This window comes from Podarcis pityusensis (genome assembly GCF_964106645.2).
Source record: "Podarcis pityusensis genome assembly, chromosome: 14".
NCBI lineage: Eukaryota > Metazoa > Chordata > Lepidosauria > Squamata > Lacertidae > Podarcis > Podarcis pityusensis.
Genome location: NC_138039.1, coordinates 49,252,226 through 49,271,858, shown reverse-complemented (window position 1 = coordinate 49,271,858; position 19,633 = coordinate 49,252,226). Strand labels below are relative to the sequence as shown.

At 46.4% G+C, this 19,633-nt stretch overlaps 1 protein-coding gene across 6 annotated transcripts in view; it reads left to right on the top strand.

The window, feature by feature from the left end:
- The window catches only part of TLN2 (talin 2), a 176,186-nt gene extending 156,903 nt beyond the window's left edge, over nucleotides 1-19,283 (top strand). For 5 of the 6 annotated variants that reach the window (XM_080980649.1, XM_080980648.1, XM_080980652.1 and 2 more), the window contains exons 49-57: nucleotides 40-225; nucleotides 1,239-1,346; nucleotides 4,144-4,249; nucleotides 4,999-5,123; nucleotides 11,096-11,221; nucleotides 11,853-11,915; nucleotides 12,956-13,138; nucleotides 14,382-14,507; nucleotides 15,331-19,283. In XM_080980649.1, coding sequence (XP_080836775.1) covers nucleotides 40-225; nucleotides 1,239-1,346; nucleotides 4,144-4,249; nucleotides 4,999-5,123; nucleotides 11,096-11,221; nucleotides 11,853-11,915; nucleotides 12,956-13,138; nucleotides 14,382-14,507; nucleotides 15,331-15,459 — 1,152 coding nt within the window. In that variant the 3' untranslated portion in view covers nucleotides 15,460-19,283. The remainder of the gene's footprint in view (nucleotides 1-39; nucleotides 226-1,238; nucleotides 1,347-4,143; nucleotides 4,250-4,998; nucleotides 5,124-11,095; nucleotides 11,222-11,852; nucleotides 11,916-12,955; nucleotides 13,139-14,381; nucleotides 14,508-15,330) is intronic. The other variant, XM_080980653.1, reaches the window with a different exon arrangement.
- The last annotated feature ends 350 nt before the right edge of the window (nucleotides 19,284-19,633 follow it).

Here is a 19,633-nt window from a genome sequence, read left to right as displayed (position 1 = left end):
CCAAACCAAACGTGTTTGGGGCTGGGGGCTTGCTTGTAGGTGTTTCAGTCAAAAGATATTCCTGAAAAGAACTCATCACCTGAAGAATCAATCCGGATGACGAAAGGCATCACCATGGCGACAGCCAAAGCCGTAGCAGCCGGGAACTCATGCCGACAGGAGGACGTGATTGCCACAGCCAACCTGAGCCGCAAAGCTGTAGCTGACATGCTGACAGCTTGCAAGGTACAGACACATCGCTGAGCTGAGTGGGAGATTTGCTCTTCTCTTTGAACACCTCTCCCCCAAAAAATCCTGGTACTGGTACGTTGGTCTGGGTTGCCTGGGTTGATCTTTCTGGAAAATACCTGAATGAAAGGATGTTGTTCTTGCAAAACAGATTTGTATTTAAATAACCTTTAAATAAGTGAAAATAAGTTTTTGTTGTTTGTTGACCCATTTTGGTTGTTTTTTTTCTGCTTTTAAGACTGAAAGTTGAAATGAGGTCATTGGTGAGAGAGAGAGAGAGATAGATGATAGATAGATAGATAGATAGATAGATAGATAACATTATTTTAATTTAGATTTTAATTTTTAATCTTAAATTTAATATTGCAACCAGGGAATTGTAATGCTAACACTTTGTTACAGGATTATATTTAAGGATTGCAACAGAGCTTTCCACAGTGTTGTGACACGTTAGTGTGTCGGCTGCAGTGTGTAGGTGTGTCACACGAATGCTCCCCATGCTCCTCCCGGGGCTGGAAAGGGATTAGTTTAACCCCCGGGTTGCTAGTAAAACTGAATTACTGCCTTGCGAAATGATGCATGTCTGAAAAGTGTGTCACCAACATGAAAAGTTTGGAAATCTCTGGATTACAGCAAGATAACGTGTGAAAGGTGCTTTGAATACTCCAAAGTGCTACATAAATACTTAGTAGCAGTATTCTTAAATTATTTCAGTGGATGCTCTCTGTATGTGCCTGCTTTGGGAACACTGACAACATTCCTGTACATTGCTTCAAAAAACGGGGTTCTCTTTTTAATCTATCTGTCTATTGACTGTGCAATCTTATGCATGTCTACCCCAAGACTAGCTGACTATAGCCAGAGCTTTCCCTTTTCAAGTGCTGCTAAAGTGGTTATGTTTTCATATACCAGGTTTTCTTTTTAATTGCGTTGTCTTGTTAAATGAAGAATTTTAACATAGCATCATCACTGCCTTTCTCTTGCCTAAGCATGTTCTTTTGCATCCTTAGCAAGCTTCGTACCACCACGACGTAAGCGAAGATGTCCGGACAAGAGCTCTCCGCTACGGAACAGAGTGCACCCTGGGATACCTGGAGCTGCTGGAACATGTTCTCATGGTAAGGGACAAGGGGGAAAACCCCTCTATACCTCTGCCAAAGGACAGCAAAGGTATGTTGAGGCTAGTTTGTGATGACTGCTGTGGTTAGCATTGTGATTTCCTGAGGAGTTGTGAGAGGCAAAGGACCGGCATCTCTTGGTCAGAGGGTACCAACATGGAAGGATTGTGTTCTTCCTCATCTTTGTACATTGTGCAGGGGAGGAAGTGGTAGAACATCTGCTTTGCATGCAGAAGGTTCCAGGTCCTCTTCATCTCCAGTTAAAATGGATCAGGTAACAGGTGACAGAAAAAGCCTCATATGCTGGGAGCCACTGCCTGTCAGAGTGGGGGGGATGTTCTAAATTTGTTGTTTATTTATAAATTTGATTTATTAATTAACTTTGAAATATTTGTTTGCTATCTTCCTGAATAAAATTCACTCAAGGTGAATTTTGAAATACAAATTGAAACAGTAATAAAACAGATAAGTTACAAAAGCTTCCAGAAGAAATGGCCACAATATGAAAACCAGCAGCGCCAAATTATGGCAAATTTTAACAAGGCCATCAACCAGATAATGGTGTCACACAGGCCACTTTTCTCTGCCAGGACTTGAATGGCTGCATTTTGCACCTGGTAAAATGTCTAGACTGTCTCTAAGTAGTAGAGTGCACCACAGTAGTCAAGACTGGATGTGATGAGAATGGGCAACACCAACCCAAGCTGGTAAAATGCAATTCTAGCCATCAGTGATCTGACTCAGAGTAAGGGCAATTTCTATGATCCACGGCTGCTCAAATATATTTTTGGTACATGGGGAAGAAACTTCAAACAGTAGCACCATGTAACAGCTAGTATGGGTGCAAGAAACCTTGTTAAAACAAACCCAGGCGTTGTTCAGCAGCAGAGGGTTTAAGTTCCAGGACTGGCCCACACATTAGGCTCAGTGAGGCAGTCACCTGAGGCAGATTGGGGGCAGCTGGGAGGGGTGGCAGATCCGGGAAGCACAAGAGTGGACCATTCACCGCCTCCTGCATTTGTTGCCCATGCACTGCCTGGGAAGAGCAGGACCCTTCTGCCACCACCGCCTGCTGCTCTTCAGCCTCATTTTTTATCCCCCGCTGCCTTCACTCCACGGCTTCCCCAAGCAACCTCCAGTAGCCTCAGGCAGTGGCAGAGGAGGAGCAGGCAGGGGCAGCAGAGGAGGCACAATTTTCTGGTTTGCCCCAAGTGGCAAAATGTATTGGGCTGGCCCTGATAGACTTGATGAGTTGGCTGTGCCTGACTCCCACACTGCCATTCCCAGTGGCGCCCAGAATCTCCCAACTGAAGTGATCACATTGGCTTATCTCTTAGTAAGGTCACCTCTGCCATTCCCCCTCCCTGAACATTGTGGTCTTCCATTGACATTCTAACTCTGAGCAATACAGGGTGTGGGTTCCAAAAAGCTGCATCTAAGTAATTTGTGAGTCCAATCACGCCAGTGAATTGCCAGAAGCTCCCTCTTGGCCATTAAGCCGTCTGAATAGAAACGTCTACATTGCCCAGACAATGATGAGCACAGGCGGACCATGTATTTTGTATTTTGCTTTACATGTATTGTAAAGCTTCTTGTTAAATTGAATTAATGGGCATGTGTTGGAATAGAGATAAAGCAGAAACAAAAGGCACAGTTGTGTTATCACCTGTCGCTAACAAGGCAAACAGTGTGAGAAGAATGAAACCTTTTAAATATCATTACAGGAACCTACGCAGCAGAATCATTTATATTCAGGAGCTTGATTGCTCAAAAGGGATTTGCTAGATATTTTTAAAGCCAGCCTTCAATAATTTCCCTTTCTGCCTCAGCACTGGGACATAACCAAAAACTGATTTGGACCTTAAGGATACGAATGCATTTTATGAGATTGCTGTTGCTCAGTTCGCATATAACTTGGTTGGTTTCACCGAAGTGTGGTTTTCTTCGAATATCCCAACTCAGTCCAATAGACTAACCATGGTTAGTTTTCTGGCATCAAATTGTAATGACCTACAAACCATATCTCACTTTAACAATGGCTTGACATTATGTCCAGACCCAGCTGAGCCATGGCTTGTTTCACCACCCCACCCCAGACTCTCACGAAGCTACAGAGGCACAAGGCAAGAACAGTTTGGAAATGAACTAAGCTTTGGAGAAACGAAGCCCAGGTTGTTTGCTTATCTCTGACATAATTTATGGTTTGTTGACAAAACTCTGGTTAGAACGAATCGTGGCTTAGAGTTATGTGCGGCATTTGCCATTGAATTATACCTAAGGCCCGGTTAATTATAGGGTGAGAGAAGCATCTTACATTCCAAACTAGCAATGAGTTCCCTTGCCAGTTTAGGAGGTGAGGGCTGGGCAAGCCTTTGCCCAGAATACCAGGATCCCCAGGTTGTGGGTCTACTCATTCACTCTCAACAACCTTACTTGCTGTTGTATCAAGAGGAGGTTGGACCCCCTTCCTTATGAGGAGAGGTTAAAACATATGGAGCTTTTTTATTTTAGAGGAAAATACAACTAAGTGGATCTTCTTTGATGGAAGCTCCATTTGAAATAATTAGGAACTGCTCCAGGAAGGGTTGCCCTCACTCTGTATTGACACTGAAGTAGCAATGCTTCTATGGACCCTGATTGGCTGGGCTCAAGTACCCAGGAAGGAGGACTTGTTTTGCAAAAGAAAGAGCGATGGTGCCTAAACAGCTGCTGTTTGGCTAGCAAACAAAGATTGAACATCTACAGACTTCTGGCACAGGACTAAAATGTTAGTCTCCACTCTAATTTGCACCTCCAGATTCTCCAGAAGCCCACCCCAGAACTGAAGCATCAGTTGGCTGCCTTGTCAAAGAGGGTTGCTAGTGCTGTCACAGAGCTCATACAGTCAGCCGAAGCAATGAAAGGTGAGTTTGGCTGCTCTGCTGTCATAACATGCAAATGGTCTCACCTTCTGGGCTCAGAGATAGGAATCTACTGTCAGCCACATTCATTTCACTGGGCCTTATAAGCACAGGGGTTAATAAGAAGTATGGCTGCAAGGCTTAGTCTTTTAGATTAATGACTTTTGATAGGCTGCTATGATAGGCTGAGGGTGGGGTTTTTTTTCAATTAACAGAAGTATAAAATGTGGCAACTATGAGCAGCATTTTAGAAGAACTCTTTCTCTCGCTATCTGTCTATCTCTATCACACACACACACACACACACACACACACACACACAGGAGGAGGGGTGTAGATGGCACTTGCCAGGACAACCAAATGCATCATCTAAAAGCAACAAATGTGTGTGTCTGCTTCAAAATTATTGTTTTTAATTAATCAAGTTTATGTGATTCGGCTATATTTAGTACTGAAAATGCATAAAGGTGATAAAAAGTTTGCATACAATTCAACTCCGCCTCATACAATTAATCAACTAATATTTCTTTAACCAGGTGACACACAGCATAGATACTTACAGCGTGATCCAAACCCCTAATAAGCCAGAGGGGGGTTGGAGGGGGTGGAGATGTCCCTCCTGACTCCACCTTTTCCTTTTTACTTTTGACATCATGTTTGGGGCATGGTGGCAGGAGCCATGGTCTGTTCCAGCTTCAGCTGCTACAGCAACTGGTGTGATGGTTCTTCTCTTTTAAAAAAACTCCATGCAGGCACCGAATGGGTGGATCCAGAGGACCCCACAGTCATTGCCGAGACAGAGTTGCTGGGAGCTGCTGCATCGATTGAAGCTGCTGCAAAGAAGTTGGAGCAGCTAAAGCCAAGAGCCAAGCCTAAGGTGAGCAAGAGACAGGGCAAGCTCACTTCACCCTAATTATTATTATTATTATTATTATTATTATTACTTATTTGTACCAAGCCCATCTGGCTGGGTTTTCCCAGCCACTCTGGGCGGCTTCCAACAAAGATTAAAAATACATTAAAATGTCTCAGATTAAAAACTTCCCTAAACAGGGCTGCCTTCAGATGTCTTCTAGATGACAAGTAGTTGTTTATCACTTTGACATCTGATGGGAGGGTGTTCCACAGGGCGGGAGCCACTACCAAGAAGGCCTTCTGCCTGGTTCCCTGTAACTTTGCTTCTCACAGTGAAGGAACCACCAGAAGGCCCTCGGCGCTGGACCTCAGTGTCCGGGCAGAACAATGGGGGTGGAGACGCTCCTTCAGGTATACTGGACTGAGGCCGTTTAGGGCTTTCAAGGTCAGCACCAACACTTTGAATTGTGCTCGGAAATGTACTGGGAGCCAATGTAGGTCTTTCAGGACCGGTGTTATATGGTCTCAGCGGCCGCTCCCAGTCACCACACTCCCTGCCGCATTCTGGATTAGTTGTAGTTTCTGGGTCACCTTCAAAGGTAGCCCCACATTGCAGTGCATTGCAATAGTGCATTGCAGTAGTCCAAGCGGGAGATAACTAGAGCATGCACCACTCTGGCAAGATAGTCAGGTAGGGTCTCAGCCTGCGTACCAGATGGAGCTGGTAGACAGCTGCCCTGGATACAGAAGGTGGGGGTCTGGAGTAGGGTCGCATCAGAAGATCTTAAGCACGAGGGTGACTCCCTTTTTTTGCATCTCCTCAAAACTCCCCTAGCAAAGATGGTCCTTCTTGTGGTCCAGGGACTCCAGAGAATCATTCTGTCCTGGAAATATATCAAGAAAACGAGGCCCCTCCAGAAGGAAAGATCATCCTCACAATATTATCAGCAAAGGCTTAAAATAACGAAGAGATTTGAGGGACAAAGTCTCCAATTTTGCATAGAACATTTTAAGGGGGGACATTTTGCAAAACCCAAGAGGAGTGGCCAGGAAGGATTTCCTGGTGATCAGAGGCAGGTGCCCCAGGCCTCGCTAAATACATTGTGTAAAAATATCAGGTGAAAGGCATGCTGGTTTGAAAGGGATGATTTCCACATCACAGACTCCTCACTGCAGAAGTATAGGATATTCTATACTCTATATTGAGTGTTGAGTGTATTGAGTCAACACTCAATATAGAGTATAGAATATCCTATACTTCTGCAGTGAGGAGTCTGTGATGTGGAAATCATCCCTTTCAAACCAGCATGCCTTTCACCTGATATGCCAGCAAATTTGGAAAACTCAGCACTGGCCAGAGGATTGGAGAAGATCAGTCTACATCCCAATCCCAAAGAAGGGAAGTGCCAAAGAATGCTCCAACTACCGCACAATTGCACTCATTTCACACGCTAGCAAGGTTATGCTTAAAATTCTACAAGGCAGGCTTAAGCAGTATGTGGACCGAGAACTCCCAGAAGTGCAAGCTGGATTTAGAAGAGGCAGAGGAACCAGAGACCAAATTGCAAACATGCGCTGGATTATGGAGAAAGCTAGAGAGTTCCAGAAAGACATCTACTTCTGCTTCATTGACTATGCAAAAGCCTTTGACTGTGTCGACCACAGCAAACTATGGCAAGTTCTTAAAGAAATGGGAGTGCCTGATCACGTCATCTGTCTCCTGAGAAATCTCTACATGGGACAAGAAGCTACAGTTAGAACTGGATATGGAACAACTGACTGGTTCAAAATTGGGAAAGGAGTACGGCAAGGCTGTATATTGTCCCCCTGCTTATTTAACTTATATACAGAATTCATCGTGCGAAAGGCTGGGCTGAATGAATCCCTAGCCGGAATTAAGATCGCCGGAAGAAATATCAACAACCTCAGATATGCAGATGACACAACCTTGATGGCAGAAAGTGAGGAGGAATTAAAGAATCTTTTAATGAGGGTGAAAGAGGAGAGCACAAAATATGGTCTGAAGCTCAACATCAAAAAAACGAAGATCATGGCCACTGGTCCCATCACCTCCTGGCAAATAGAAGGGGAAGAAATGGAGGCAGTGAGAGATTTTACTTTCTTGGGCTCCATGATCACTGCAGATGGTGACAGCAGTCACGAAATTAAAAGACGCCTGCTCCTTGGGAGAAAGGCAATGGCAAACCTAGACAGCATCTTAAAAAGCAGAGACATCACCTTACCAACAAAGGTACATATAGTTAAACTCATGGTTTTCCCAGTAGTGATGTATGGAAGTGAGAGCTGGACCATCAAGAAGGCTGATCGCCGAAGAATTGATGCTTTTGAATTATGGTGCTGGAGGAGACTCTTGAGAGTCCCATGGACTGCAAGAAGATCAAACGTATCCATTCTGAAGGAAATTAGCCCTGAGTGCTCACTGGAAGGACAGATCGTGAAGCTGAGGCTCTAATACTTTGGCCACCTCATGAGAAGAGAAGACTCCCTGGAAAAGACCCTGATGTTGGGAAAGATGGAGGGCACAAGGAGAAGGGGACGACAGAGGATGAGATGGTGGGACGGTGTTCTCGAAGCTACAAACATGAGTCTGACCAAACTGCGGGAGGCAGTGGAAGACAGGAGTGCCTGGCGTGCTCTGGTCCATGGGGTCATGAAGAGTCGGACACGACTAAACGACTAAACAACAACAACATACTCTATATTGCACTTCGTGTTGTGCACAAAGTCTGCATCACAGCAGATCGCCACCTCCGTTGAATGTCAAAGCATTTTGCGCAGCAAGGTTGAGAGGAGGGAGGCGGTGTAGGGCTGCTGCATTGCCTGTTGGTGCTACGATACGATTCTTCATTTATCAAGATGCTTCCTGACATGAAAGTCTTATAAGAAGTTATTCATGTTGTGTAAATGAAATCAGTTTGTCTCTGCTTTGTGTTCTGTGATAGGGATATAAATGGCTTTCCACAATTTCTGCTAGGATGCAGGTAGAGGGCAGTGATGCTCTGCTCAGGCGATGGGCTGCCCCCCCCCGCCCCCCCTTCAGACCGCCTTCCCGCAAGCACGCAGCCTGCTGCCCCTGAGGTTCCCATCTAGCTTGCCCTGCTGGCTTCAGTATTTGAAGGAGGAGGACCGTGTTTGAGGAAGGGCGGGGAAGGTTTTATCGAGATCTGGCCCCCCTGTGGCTTCCTGCTGTTGAGTCTAATCCGTATTTCAAGCTGAGTCCAAAACTGGATGCCTTTTTTCTGCAGGACTCTGTGTGATATGTTTGATATATTAGGTTGTTATTTAGTCCAACTATATATCAAACATTCCTACAGTGTCCCGCTCTGTCTCCGGGGACTTTTTAGATGAGAGATATATAAATATATAGAAAACGTAGCAGGAGGCAAAACGGAGTTTGCAAAGAGGCTTGTTAAAGGTTTAGAAGAACTGCCTGCCGATTCTGCTGCTTCTTTCAATCTGGTTCAGAGGATACATGCAGTGGAGAAAACCAAGCTCCCTCTTTCAAGCATCGTGGGAAGATGGCGGATTTGGAACTCCCTGCCACTTGACATGGTGGTAGCGGTGGCCTCTGTAGCATAGTTGGTTTTGTAAAATAAACCAAAAGAATAAGAAAAACTGTGGTGGAGGGGTAGGCCCTTTTACGGCTTAACAGCTGTGACTGCCTGCTGGCACCCCCACATACAGAGGCAGTAGACCCTTGAGTGCTGCCTCCTGGGAGAAATAAGAAGGGAAATCCATCACTTACTTGCCTTGCTTGGAAGCATCTGGAGGCGCCTGGCAAATCATGGCCAGGCATCTAATCCTGGTACCTTTGGTCTGGCCCAGCCAAACAGATCTTAATATGACTTCACTCTTGAGCTACATGTAATGGGCAGCAAACTTACAGATAACAGGGGTGACTTAACAGAGCTGAACTCAGCCTTCTCTGTGTGCTAATCTCTGTTGAACCTATATTCAACTATGAGCTCCCATGCATTGCAAAATAATAATAATGGCGGTTTGTCTATTGCAGGGCAGGGGGGACCATTTTAGAATCCTAAGACTCTCTGCCACCTTCCTTATGAAAGTTAATCCTCAACCTCGAGTGACTGTTTCACAGAGGAAGTTTTTTTTTGGGAAAGATAGTATAAGTGTTTAAAAGATCCCTTCCCTGCAATTCAAACAAAAAAACAAAACGGAGACAGAAAGATGGTCTGACATAATATATTTTCATTTCCCATTATTTCAGAGTCTGTATAGTAAAAGCCAAATTAATTCCCCCACATTTGTGATTGTTTCAGCTTCAGGGGCGGGGGATATTTCAAACCATGTCCTTGTATCAGTAGCTCTTGGCCAGAGGCAACTCTTACCACTGATTCTTTCCCTCTCTCCCCCGTCTTTTAATTGCACCCGCTATCCCTCAAGTCCCGCACCTTCCCCTCCAAGGGGTCTTCCTTCCTGCCCTCTTTGGCCTCCTGCCCTTTCAGGTCCTGCTTCCTTCTTTCCGGGGCCTTTTCCCTTCCCAGCCTCTCTGCACCACATATGGAAGGAACCTGGTCTCCCTCCAAACATTGTTGGACTCCCATCATTCCTGACCATGAGCCATGACAGATGGGGCTGGTACATCAACAAACCATAGGCAGGGCTGACCATACCATTAAGCAGAGTGACATAGCTGCCTCAGGCAGCAGTTGCTGAGGTGCATGGAGCAGAGAGAACTCTGCACCCCCTGCCATGTGCCTTGCACATCATGAACAAGCCTGCTGTCCTTGGGTGCATTGGAGGAAGCTATCCAAAATGTCCTGCTGCCAGTGCTGAAGTGAAATTCAGCAGCCAGTCTGGTTGGTTTCTGGAATAAATTTGCCCTCTGCAGCAGAAAGACTTGGGCCAGTCCACTCTGAACGGCCCACAGGTTCCTCATGCCCTGCTCCAGAGCTGCACCACCCAAAGCCTGGCAGGAGCTTCACCACCCAGCACCATCACATCACTTGCTGCAATAGGCATCAGTAGATGTCAGAGCCACCTTTACCCCAAGCATTTGGAGACGTGTTTCTGGAATTTATTTTTTTTAAAAACACACCCATATTCTGGTATGTGGTAGTATTGCTGTTGCACTTGGATCAGGCTGTGGCTCCATAGAGCATCCCAACCCCCCACCTGAACACTAGCGCCTCACCGGCTACATGCTGGTAGCTTATCCTACTAGGTAAAGGTAACGGGACCCCTGGCCATTAGGTCCAGTCATGACCGACTCTGGGGTTGTGGTGCTCATCTCGCTTTACTGGCCGAGGGAGCCGGCGTACAGCTTCCGGGTCATGTGGCCAGCATGACTAAGCCACTTATGGCGAACCAGAGCAGCACACGGAAACGGCGTTTACCTTCCCGCCAGAGTTGTACCTATTTATCTACTTGCACTTCGACATGCTTTCAAACTGCTAGGTTGGCAGGAGCAGGGACCGAGCAACGGGAGCTCAGCCTGTCACGGGGATTTGAACTGCCAGCCTTCTGATCGACAAGTCCTAGGCTCTGTGGTTTAACCCACAGCGCCGCCCGCGCCCCTTGCTTATCCTACTAGTGGTGTCCATTCACACCTAAGTAACATGGTGAGAACATGACCTCTGGCATGGGATGCCTTTTGAGCATGATCCCTGCCCTAGACCTGGGGCACATATCGCCACTGGACTAACCAAGCAGCAAATCAGCAGAAATATGCCTGCCACATTTCTTTCAAATAAAGCCAGTATTTTGCTTAATCCTCCTCTCTTATTGCATTCTTCTTCTGGCACAGGAAGACTTAGAGAGCCTTGTGTGGAATGTGCCTCTTCCTGCTCCTTTATTATTATTTTAATGGTATCATAGAATAGAGCTATATAGTTGGAAGGGTCTCAAAGCCTCATCTGGTCCAACCCCCCTAGCTGAGTATTCACCAGGCAAGGGCAAAACTGCTGAAATTTCAAGAGAACTGTAGGTGACAGTCTCCTCTTCTGGTTACAGCAGGCAGACGAGACCCTGGATTTTGAAGAGCAGATCCTTGAAGCAGCTAAATCCATTGCAGCCGCCACCAGCGCGCTTGTCAAGTCCGCGTCTGCAGCTCAGAGGGAGCTGGTTGCCCAGGGCAAGGTTAGTGAGCAAGACTCTGCCCATGAAAATGTAAGTCACCACTTTAACTATGAGACGACACATTGGCTGGTGGAGTTCAGGGAACAGATGCCGGGGCAGCTGTGCTGGAGTAACGTCCCATCATCTGCCTGTCTCCCGATACAGTTCAGACGCAGCATAGCTTGCCGTCTCTCATTTCTTACAGCTTTACACACTAATGCAGCAGCCCTTATGGTCCCTGCAGCTATGAGACAATTGCCTCGTGGCGTCACAGTTAAGCTAAGTGCCCCAAGGTGCCTCTAGTGCCTCGTGGTATAACTTTTAACTGCCATCAGGTGGATCTGGGGGAGCCTTTCCTGTAGCGAAAAGCACTGAGAGCTCCTGAGCAGATTTCCAGATGCATTTTGGTTTAACCTCCCAGTCCCATCTGAGGGCAAGTTCAGCTGCAGCCCATAATGCTGCCCAGATGTTTATCATAAGGCAGCTGCTGCTCATGTACCCTGTCCCATTTCCCCCAGATGTTGATGCAAGGCCCAAAGCCATCTAAATGTTTTATGAAACGTTGCTTTCATGCGATCAATCCCACCACATAAGTCATTAATAATTAATTAATTATTCCTGCTAATTAATTTTGTCTGAACTGTGTTTCTAGGTTGGAGCCATCCCTGCCAATGCAGCTGATGATGGACAGTGGTCTCAGGGACTTATTTCCGCCGTGAGTTAGTCCAGATTTTTCTCCTTCCACCTTTTCAAAGGTAGCCACCATCTGCTCTCTGCTGGCCTGATCAGATCCGCCCAACCCCCTGTTGCTCTGCAGTTGGACAGAAGCATTGCAGGCCCTCATATTTTGCAGGCTCAGGCCCTCATATTTCCTGTTGAAGCAGAGGGTAGGGGACTGGATGCAGCCTCCCTGGGACTCCCTCATGGGCCATGGCTCTTGCTACCCCTGCTTTGGGGGCCCTTGAGCACTTTTGCCTGGCTGGATTGTACCCTTTTTTATTTTCATAAAGTCATCTAGTCCAACTCCTTGTAATGCAAGAATCTCAGCACACGGTTCCCCATCCAATTTGAAACCATACCGGGCCCTGCTTAGCTTTTCTAATGTGCTACCTGTTATTGTATTAATATCTCACCTTTTCCAGAAAGGAGCTCAAGGTGGTGTACATGGTTCTCCACACCCTATTCCATCCTCACAGCAGCCACTGAGAGCAGCCCACTAGGCTAGGGCCTGGGCTGAGGGGCAGTTGTGGCAAAGTGGGGATTTGAAATGGTCCACCCCCTTACCGACTACACCCCACTGGCTCTCTTGAACTGTGATAATGCTTCTTGCTTCTGTGGATGGAGATAAGGGTGGGTGGGTGTGAAACCTTTGTAAACTGCCTGGACGCTTGGCTTGTTTTTACAATCAAGCGGGATATAAATTTTAGGGGGGGGCTGAAATATGAAATAGAAACCTGGATTTTGTTTGACTGGGATGCAGCATACTGTATAAAGGCAGAGAGAGAGAGACACTTTTTGCCTCTCTCCCCTGCCCATCCTTCTCAATAGACCTTGAGGCCCTGGGATCAGACAGGGTCTCACTGGGAGGTCAAGGGAAGCAGAAGACCAGAAGATGGATTTTGCTGCTGGACATGATTCCAGCACAGATCCTGGCATTTTAGATTTTCTTTCATCTGACCCTGCCTGAGCCTAGTGGATCATTGGCCTGACCCAGCAATAAAGCCAGGCCTGATATTCTGTTGTTGCTCCTTCCAGGCCCGAATGGTGGCAGCTGCCACCAGCAACCTCTGTGAAGCGGCCAATGCTTCAGTCCAAGGCCACGCCAGCGAGGAGAAACTGATCTCCTCTGCCAAGCAAGTGGCAGCGTCCACAGCACAGTTGCTGGTGGCTTGTAAAGTGAAAGCAGATCAGGACTCGGAGGCCATGAGGAGGCTGCAGGTAAGGAAGGTTGCGTGGCTCAGATCTCTTACCTTTTGCGAAAGCTGCTTAGCTTGATGCAGGAGGTCAGGTTTGGCATCCTCACCATGCCTTGCATTGATTCAGCACAACAGCCTTGCAATGTAGGCCAGTATTGTTACCTCCATCCAGCAGGGTTGGGGAGCCTAGGGCCTGGTTTAGCCTACCACGCCTACTTGCCCCTTCTTGACATCACACATGGGGGAGGTAGAGATACAACTTAGATAGGTGAGCCTGCAGAAGGCAGGATTGAACTCCCTGTCCATCAGCTGATCCATGGGAAGTTTGGTCCTGCTTGGTCACGATCTTCCCCCAAATTTAGATGGTTTGGGGAGACTGCTGCCCCTAACAAATCACCTCACATCATTTTGACATCAGATGATTGATAGGTAGGTGGTCCTGCCCACTTGTTGAAGTAGATAGGACTACCCATCTGTCAAACATCTGATTTCATAATGATGGCACTCAAAAGTTGAGGTGAGATAAAGATCTAACCCACAGGGCCAAAAAGGTTCCCACCGATTGCCTAAGGCCAACCAGCAAGTTCATGGCTGGAGTGATGCCTGAATAAGGGGCTACCACCTCACTCTTGAGTTGCACTACATTATGCCCTCTAATGGTAGTTCTGAATGCTCCTCTAAAGCTTGCTATAAGTGGCAATGGACTCGCTGCAAAAGTTCATTAAATGAACTGGATGCTTTGTGGCATTAATGGTCAGCAGGCTCAAGGGTAAAGTCCTGGTGGGATCAAGATAGAGACTATTTTTCATGTGGAACTCCAGTGGGTTTATTTGCTATTCCTTTCTGGGCTCAGTTTTCGGTCCTCATTCTTATCCGTAAAGGCAGAAATGGCTTAGGATCTGGTTACCAACTTTCATATAGTGCCCCTGCCTGGTTTTAGAGTTGAAAGGGTGCAGAGATAAGGCTCCAAATATGACCTGAAGAGATGGTGCAGGAGCATGAGACCCTTCAGGACCACCCCCCCCCCCAAAAAAAGCTTAGAGCCGCCTTCCCCAAGCTGGTGTCTTTCAGGTGTTGTTGGACTTTCATCAGCCCCAGCCAGCAGGGATGGTGAGAGTCCAAAAACATCTGGAGCATGTCAGGTGGCAGAAGGTTGACTTACACCAGGTGTGCGGGACTTTTGGTCCTCCAGATGTTGCTGAAATGCAACTGTCATCATCCCTGGCCATTGATACTGCTAACTTCTTTATCTTCTGCTTCTGTAGGCTGCAGGGAATGCTGTCAAACGTGCATCAGATAATCTGGTCAGGGCAGCCCAGAAGGCGGCGTTTGGTAAGGCTGACGATGACGATGTCGTGGTGAAAACAAAGTTTGTGGGAGGCATTGCACAGGTCAGTAATAATCTTTCACCTGTCCGTCATTTTCACCTTTTCTCTCCTGTTGAGACTGTGTTGAGAAGAGTCCATATAATACAGTAGGCTATGTGACGGCAAAAGTAGATAGCCTAAGGATCAGGGGCTGGATTTGTCCCACTGGGCCTGGTCACTGCCTGGATGGAGGACCTCATGCCTGCCTGCCACCTTGGGTTCTATGAAAAATAAGACTCTGAATGGCACTGAAAGTAAATGAGACTCCTCATGACATTCTGAAATCTGTTGGGTTTCAGTTCCCTGCATGTGCAGAGCGATTGCAATCAGCTTAAACGTACAGTATGATCACATCTAACACATATATAACTTGTGCAATCCCAACCTTGCACGATTGAAGGCCATCCAATTGAAATTGCAAGAATTTAATGCCTGCAAGGTTTTCCTGGTGTGAAAGGAGCTTTAAGTTCTCTGCCTTGCTTACCATGCAAGGCCCTCTCAGCACACCAGCTCTGGAAGCCTGGGGGTGGTTGCGTGAGGTCTTGGGGGATCTCAGATGGCCCCATGAGATCTCATGAGAGCATCCCAGACCTGGTGTGCTGTGTGGGGCCTTGCCCAGTAAGCAAAGCAAAGAGCTTAAGAGGTCTTTTTGCACCACATTTTCCAGCTTTGAAGTCCTAGGTATGCTCATGTGGCGGCGTTTACATGGCTTTGATGTACACGCGTTTTCAGGTATATGTGGAACCCTTGGAACTGAACCCCTGGGTAAGATTCGATAGTACTGTGCTTTATTTATGTCATCCTTGGTTTATTTCTGTGGCACCATCACTATCCTTTATTCTTCTAGATCATCGCAGCGCAGGAGGAGATGCTGAAGAAGGAACGGGAGCTGGAAGAGGCGAGGAAAAAGCTAGCCCAGATTCGTCAGCAGCAATACAAATTTCTCCCTACTGAACTGCGGGAAGATGAAGGCTAACCTTTCCCTGGTGGTTTTGCTTGAAAGAAACCTGAACTGAAGGGGTAGAAGATGAAGAAACTACCAGACACTTCCTGAAATAGGTTTTGGGGCAGGAGAGAAGCAGAGGGTGGGCTGTTGTTTCTCGACTCTTCAGCTACGGTGCGCTGGTCAACCGACTGACGGTACAGTGTTATGGTCTCCCCCCCCCCCCCCCGCCACCCTGCCCTTATTTGCTGTATCTCAGGAGAGAGAGCCTCACTTTTTTACACAAGGGGTTATAAAGTCAGTATTATATCATAATCAGAAGTTTTGATCTATTTATTACTCTCTTTGACTAGCGTTAAGGACTTTGGTATTATAATATGTAGGAAGACGGTGTTTAGAAGTCCATGATTCAAATAAGCTACCCAAATGAAACTGCTGGTGGGTTTTCTTCTTTTTCTTCTTCCTCTTTCTTTCTTTCTTTCTTTCTTTCTTTCTTTCTTTTTCTTGTGCCCTCTTTCCTTCCAAGACTGAGGCAGCAGCCATGTCCCAGAGAAACCAGACATTTGAATGTGTTGGCTTCATGGAGGGAAAGTATTTGTCCTCCAGTGTCATATAGGGCTGGTTCGCTCTAAATGTGGGGGGAACTTTCTCGGTAACTGTTTGCACTAGAAGTATCCATATTGGCACATTGCCACGCGTCACCCCATTCTTTGTACAGTGGTTTTTTTTTCCTTTGGGGGGTGGATTCAGGTTTCTAGCCCACAAGGAATTAGAATAGTTATCCTTTTGGGGGGAATAAAGTAACCCAAGAAAGACAAACCGGCGTTCATTTTTATAAAAGTGCAGAGTAGCAGGTTCATGAAGGAAAATGCCTTTTTGTTTAAGTATACCTCTTGCTTAAATCAGCCTTTGCTAACCTGTGGCCCTCTGGATGTTTGAAACTACAATTCCCATCAGCCCTGGCCAGTACCAGCCTGTTAATACAAAACACATCTCAATCCTAAACTCAACAGCTTTTCTCTCTCATTTTAGTGAAGAACTGGCTTATATTATGAATTTGTGCTTGAGCATCGCTAGATGTGATCCATGAGGTGTAATATCAGAGAGGATGCTACTTAGCAGACCACTGCCCCACATTGCCCCCTAGCAGCCATTTAGGTTTTCTAGGGTTTGTGCTACCACCTGAGTTCAAAAAGGAGGAATCCATGAGGACCAGTGGCATATATTTCCATTTATCCTTTTCCTGTGGAATCTCTCCTACCCACTTCCCCTTCCCCCATACTTTTACAAATGTTACATTTTGCAGGGGAAATCAAAAGCTGCTTTTATCAACTGTGAAGAAAAATATCTGGAAATTTAACGGCTGGCCAGTAAAACAGTATTTTTCTGGGCGATGATCGTTGTGTTGCTATCCAAGGAACAGCATTCTAGAAAGAATAAACTTAAGAAAATGCCGTTTCAAAGGTATTGCAATGCTCTTCACCCAATGCGGCATAAATCCTCAGACAAGATACCATTACAATGTTATGTTTCTCATATAAGCAGACTTTGCCACATAACTGAAAATGGGGAAACTAAACTGGAGGTTGTGAATCATCATAATTATCTATCATGCTCAGACTGCGGCAGAAGTCTTCAGAACAAGCCTCCCAGTCTACTGGCTGGAAAAGAATTTCCTTCCCAAGTCCTCCTGAATGCCATGAAATTAGCTCACCTGCTCCAAATTGCACCAAGCAGCCTTCCTGGCTTACTTATACTTTTTGCAGAAATAATGCTCTCCGAACACAGTTGAAATCTAGTGCAAGCGTTGGGCGCCAGGTGTGGTATGCAAAGCTCCAGCGGAGGCCTTGCCTGCCTGTGGTGGGATGCAGGCGGGGCCTGAAGAAAGGGGGGTTGTGTTGCCTGGCTCACAGAAAGCTCTGGAAGAAATGGTAGAGCTGCCTGTGGACAGGATTATTTCAGACAGCAGGTGGGAAGTTGAGGGTAGCTGTCAGCCCCATGAAGACTGTCGCTGAATGGGGGCTCTTCTTCCCCACCCTAAAAAAAATGGCTTTCCAAATCCAGAGAAGTGAGTGGTGGTTTTATTTTTATTTTTCCCTTAATATAGACTGTTCCTCCAAATGCAGCCTGATGAGCTACAGCCCATCAGAGCATCTTTATCATCTTATCACTCTCTTGGAAATGGGTGCATCATGTTTCATTTATTGTTCCCCAAGGGCTGGCCAAATGACTGTGGGACAGGCAGGAAATTGATTTGTTGGTGGTGGAATGCAAAAGAGGGACCTTCCAAATCCACAGTCTACTTCAGGCCTTGACAGGATTCTAGTTGCCAACAACTTGCTGTAAGGCTAGGCTATAATTTATGGTACAATTTTAGCCTCTCCTTAGGAAATGTCATTGTGCCAGCAGTTTTTGGTTTGTTTTTTTTAAAGACTTTGTCGCGTCTCTGATGCTGAAGCATTCTAAGGTCTGTCAGAGTGCAGAATCCTTGGCAAATATAGAAAACTTTAGCAAAGTTTGGGGTACTGGCAGATTTGGACCCCTTTTTGAGGGAGGTCCCACTGTCAGCCTCTGAAGGCTTTGTACAGGGCAATGTATTTTAAAACGTTATTGAAAGTCTGCAACAGATTGAGTGCATTTCATAATTCATTCTGTGAGATTAATTCCTTTCCATAATTTATTCCATTTCTCCAAATCATGGAGGAGGGTCCAAGAACTTTGTGGAACATCATTGTTACACTCCCAGCCACTGAGAAGCTTATTCAGCTGCCCTCGCCTCCTCTGCAGCTTCTGATGTTTCAGTGAACATGGTCCATACACTCCCAAGAATATTTTCTCAGGGCTGGAAACTTGCTTTTCTTAACAATTGAGAGCTGAGGCTCTCAAAATGCGGTTAATTTGCCCCTGCGCATTTAAAATTTGAGGTGCAACCACTCAAAGTGCAATGTTTGGAGTGGGGGAAGTTGTTTTGCGAGCAGAACCAGCACAAGGCATTTGGGGCCTGTGGGAAGAAAACACCCATTTCCCTCCATGCAGGCAGGGCAAAGAATCAGGAAGGTTGCCTGCACAAGCCCCACTGAAATGAAGGGGAGGCTTCAGAAAGGCTTGCACAGGAGGAGAGCATCTGGATGGATAGTGTTGCTGTGCACAGAGGACCCTTTTGGTTCTCCCTCCAGCCCCCAAATGCCTTGGACCAAGCATAAAGCAAAGAGGTGACCTTGACGTCAAGAGTTTTAACATCCTTGGCTTTTATCCCCTGTAGCAGTAACAAGAAAGCGAAGCAGACTTGGAAAAATTTCCACTAAAGAAGGGTGGTGCCCATTTTCACCCCATCCCCTGATCTCCTAGCATGGCTCTTCTTGGGCAATTAACACACCCCCCCCAAAGTGCTCTAAGAATCTCTAAAGAGAATTGTGGCTGGCAAACGCCTGTTTAGCAACTGAGCATCTTTCCATGAGGAACCGCCTTTGCCTTTAACGTCTCCACAAGTCCTCCCCTGCCTCCAGTAAATGACCCAAATCCAAGCCTCCCCCCTGCTCCCTTTGGAAGAGTGTTAAATTTCTCATTTGCAAACAATTGGGATTCAAGACTGGCTTGTCAGCCTTGTTTCTGTTCTTCAACAAAACCACTATTGACATTGCCAAACTCTGAATGTTGGTGTGAGCACCGAAGAACTTCTGAATGATTCAGACACTTGTGTGGTGACAGAGACGATGTGCTCCTGTTTGCAAGGTCGCCTGCGCAAGGAAAAGCACGAGAGGAGCACACACTCCGTCTTGATGTTACACTGTATGTACACTATTTATCTGGCCCACAAAACTGTTTTGTATTTACCATAAATAAAACTTTTGATGGCACAGGCTCTCTTTTTCTTAGACATGCATCTGTACTCTCACCAGCTGCTGCCTGGCAAGTCTGTCCCAAACCTGGGAAAGAAAGATATCTTAGTCAACTAGCACCGGGCTCTTCCAGGCAACCTATTCATTGAGACTTCATGCTGATCTGTATGCATGGAGGTTATTTATTTTTTAAAAATGTATACAGGTGTCTGCCATTTTAGGCACATCCAGTTGACGTGCAACCATAAACACAGGTCCTTTTGGATGTAGAAGAGGGAGGGGGGGCTTATGCATGCTCCACAGACACACACTTTGACGTGGAGCGCAACCCCTGCAGAAACGGGGTTGCCTGTATACCACAATGCTAT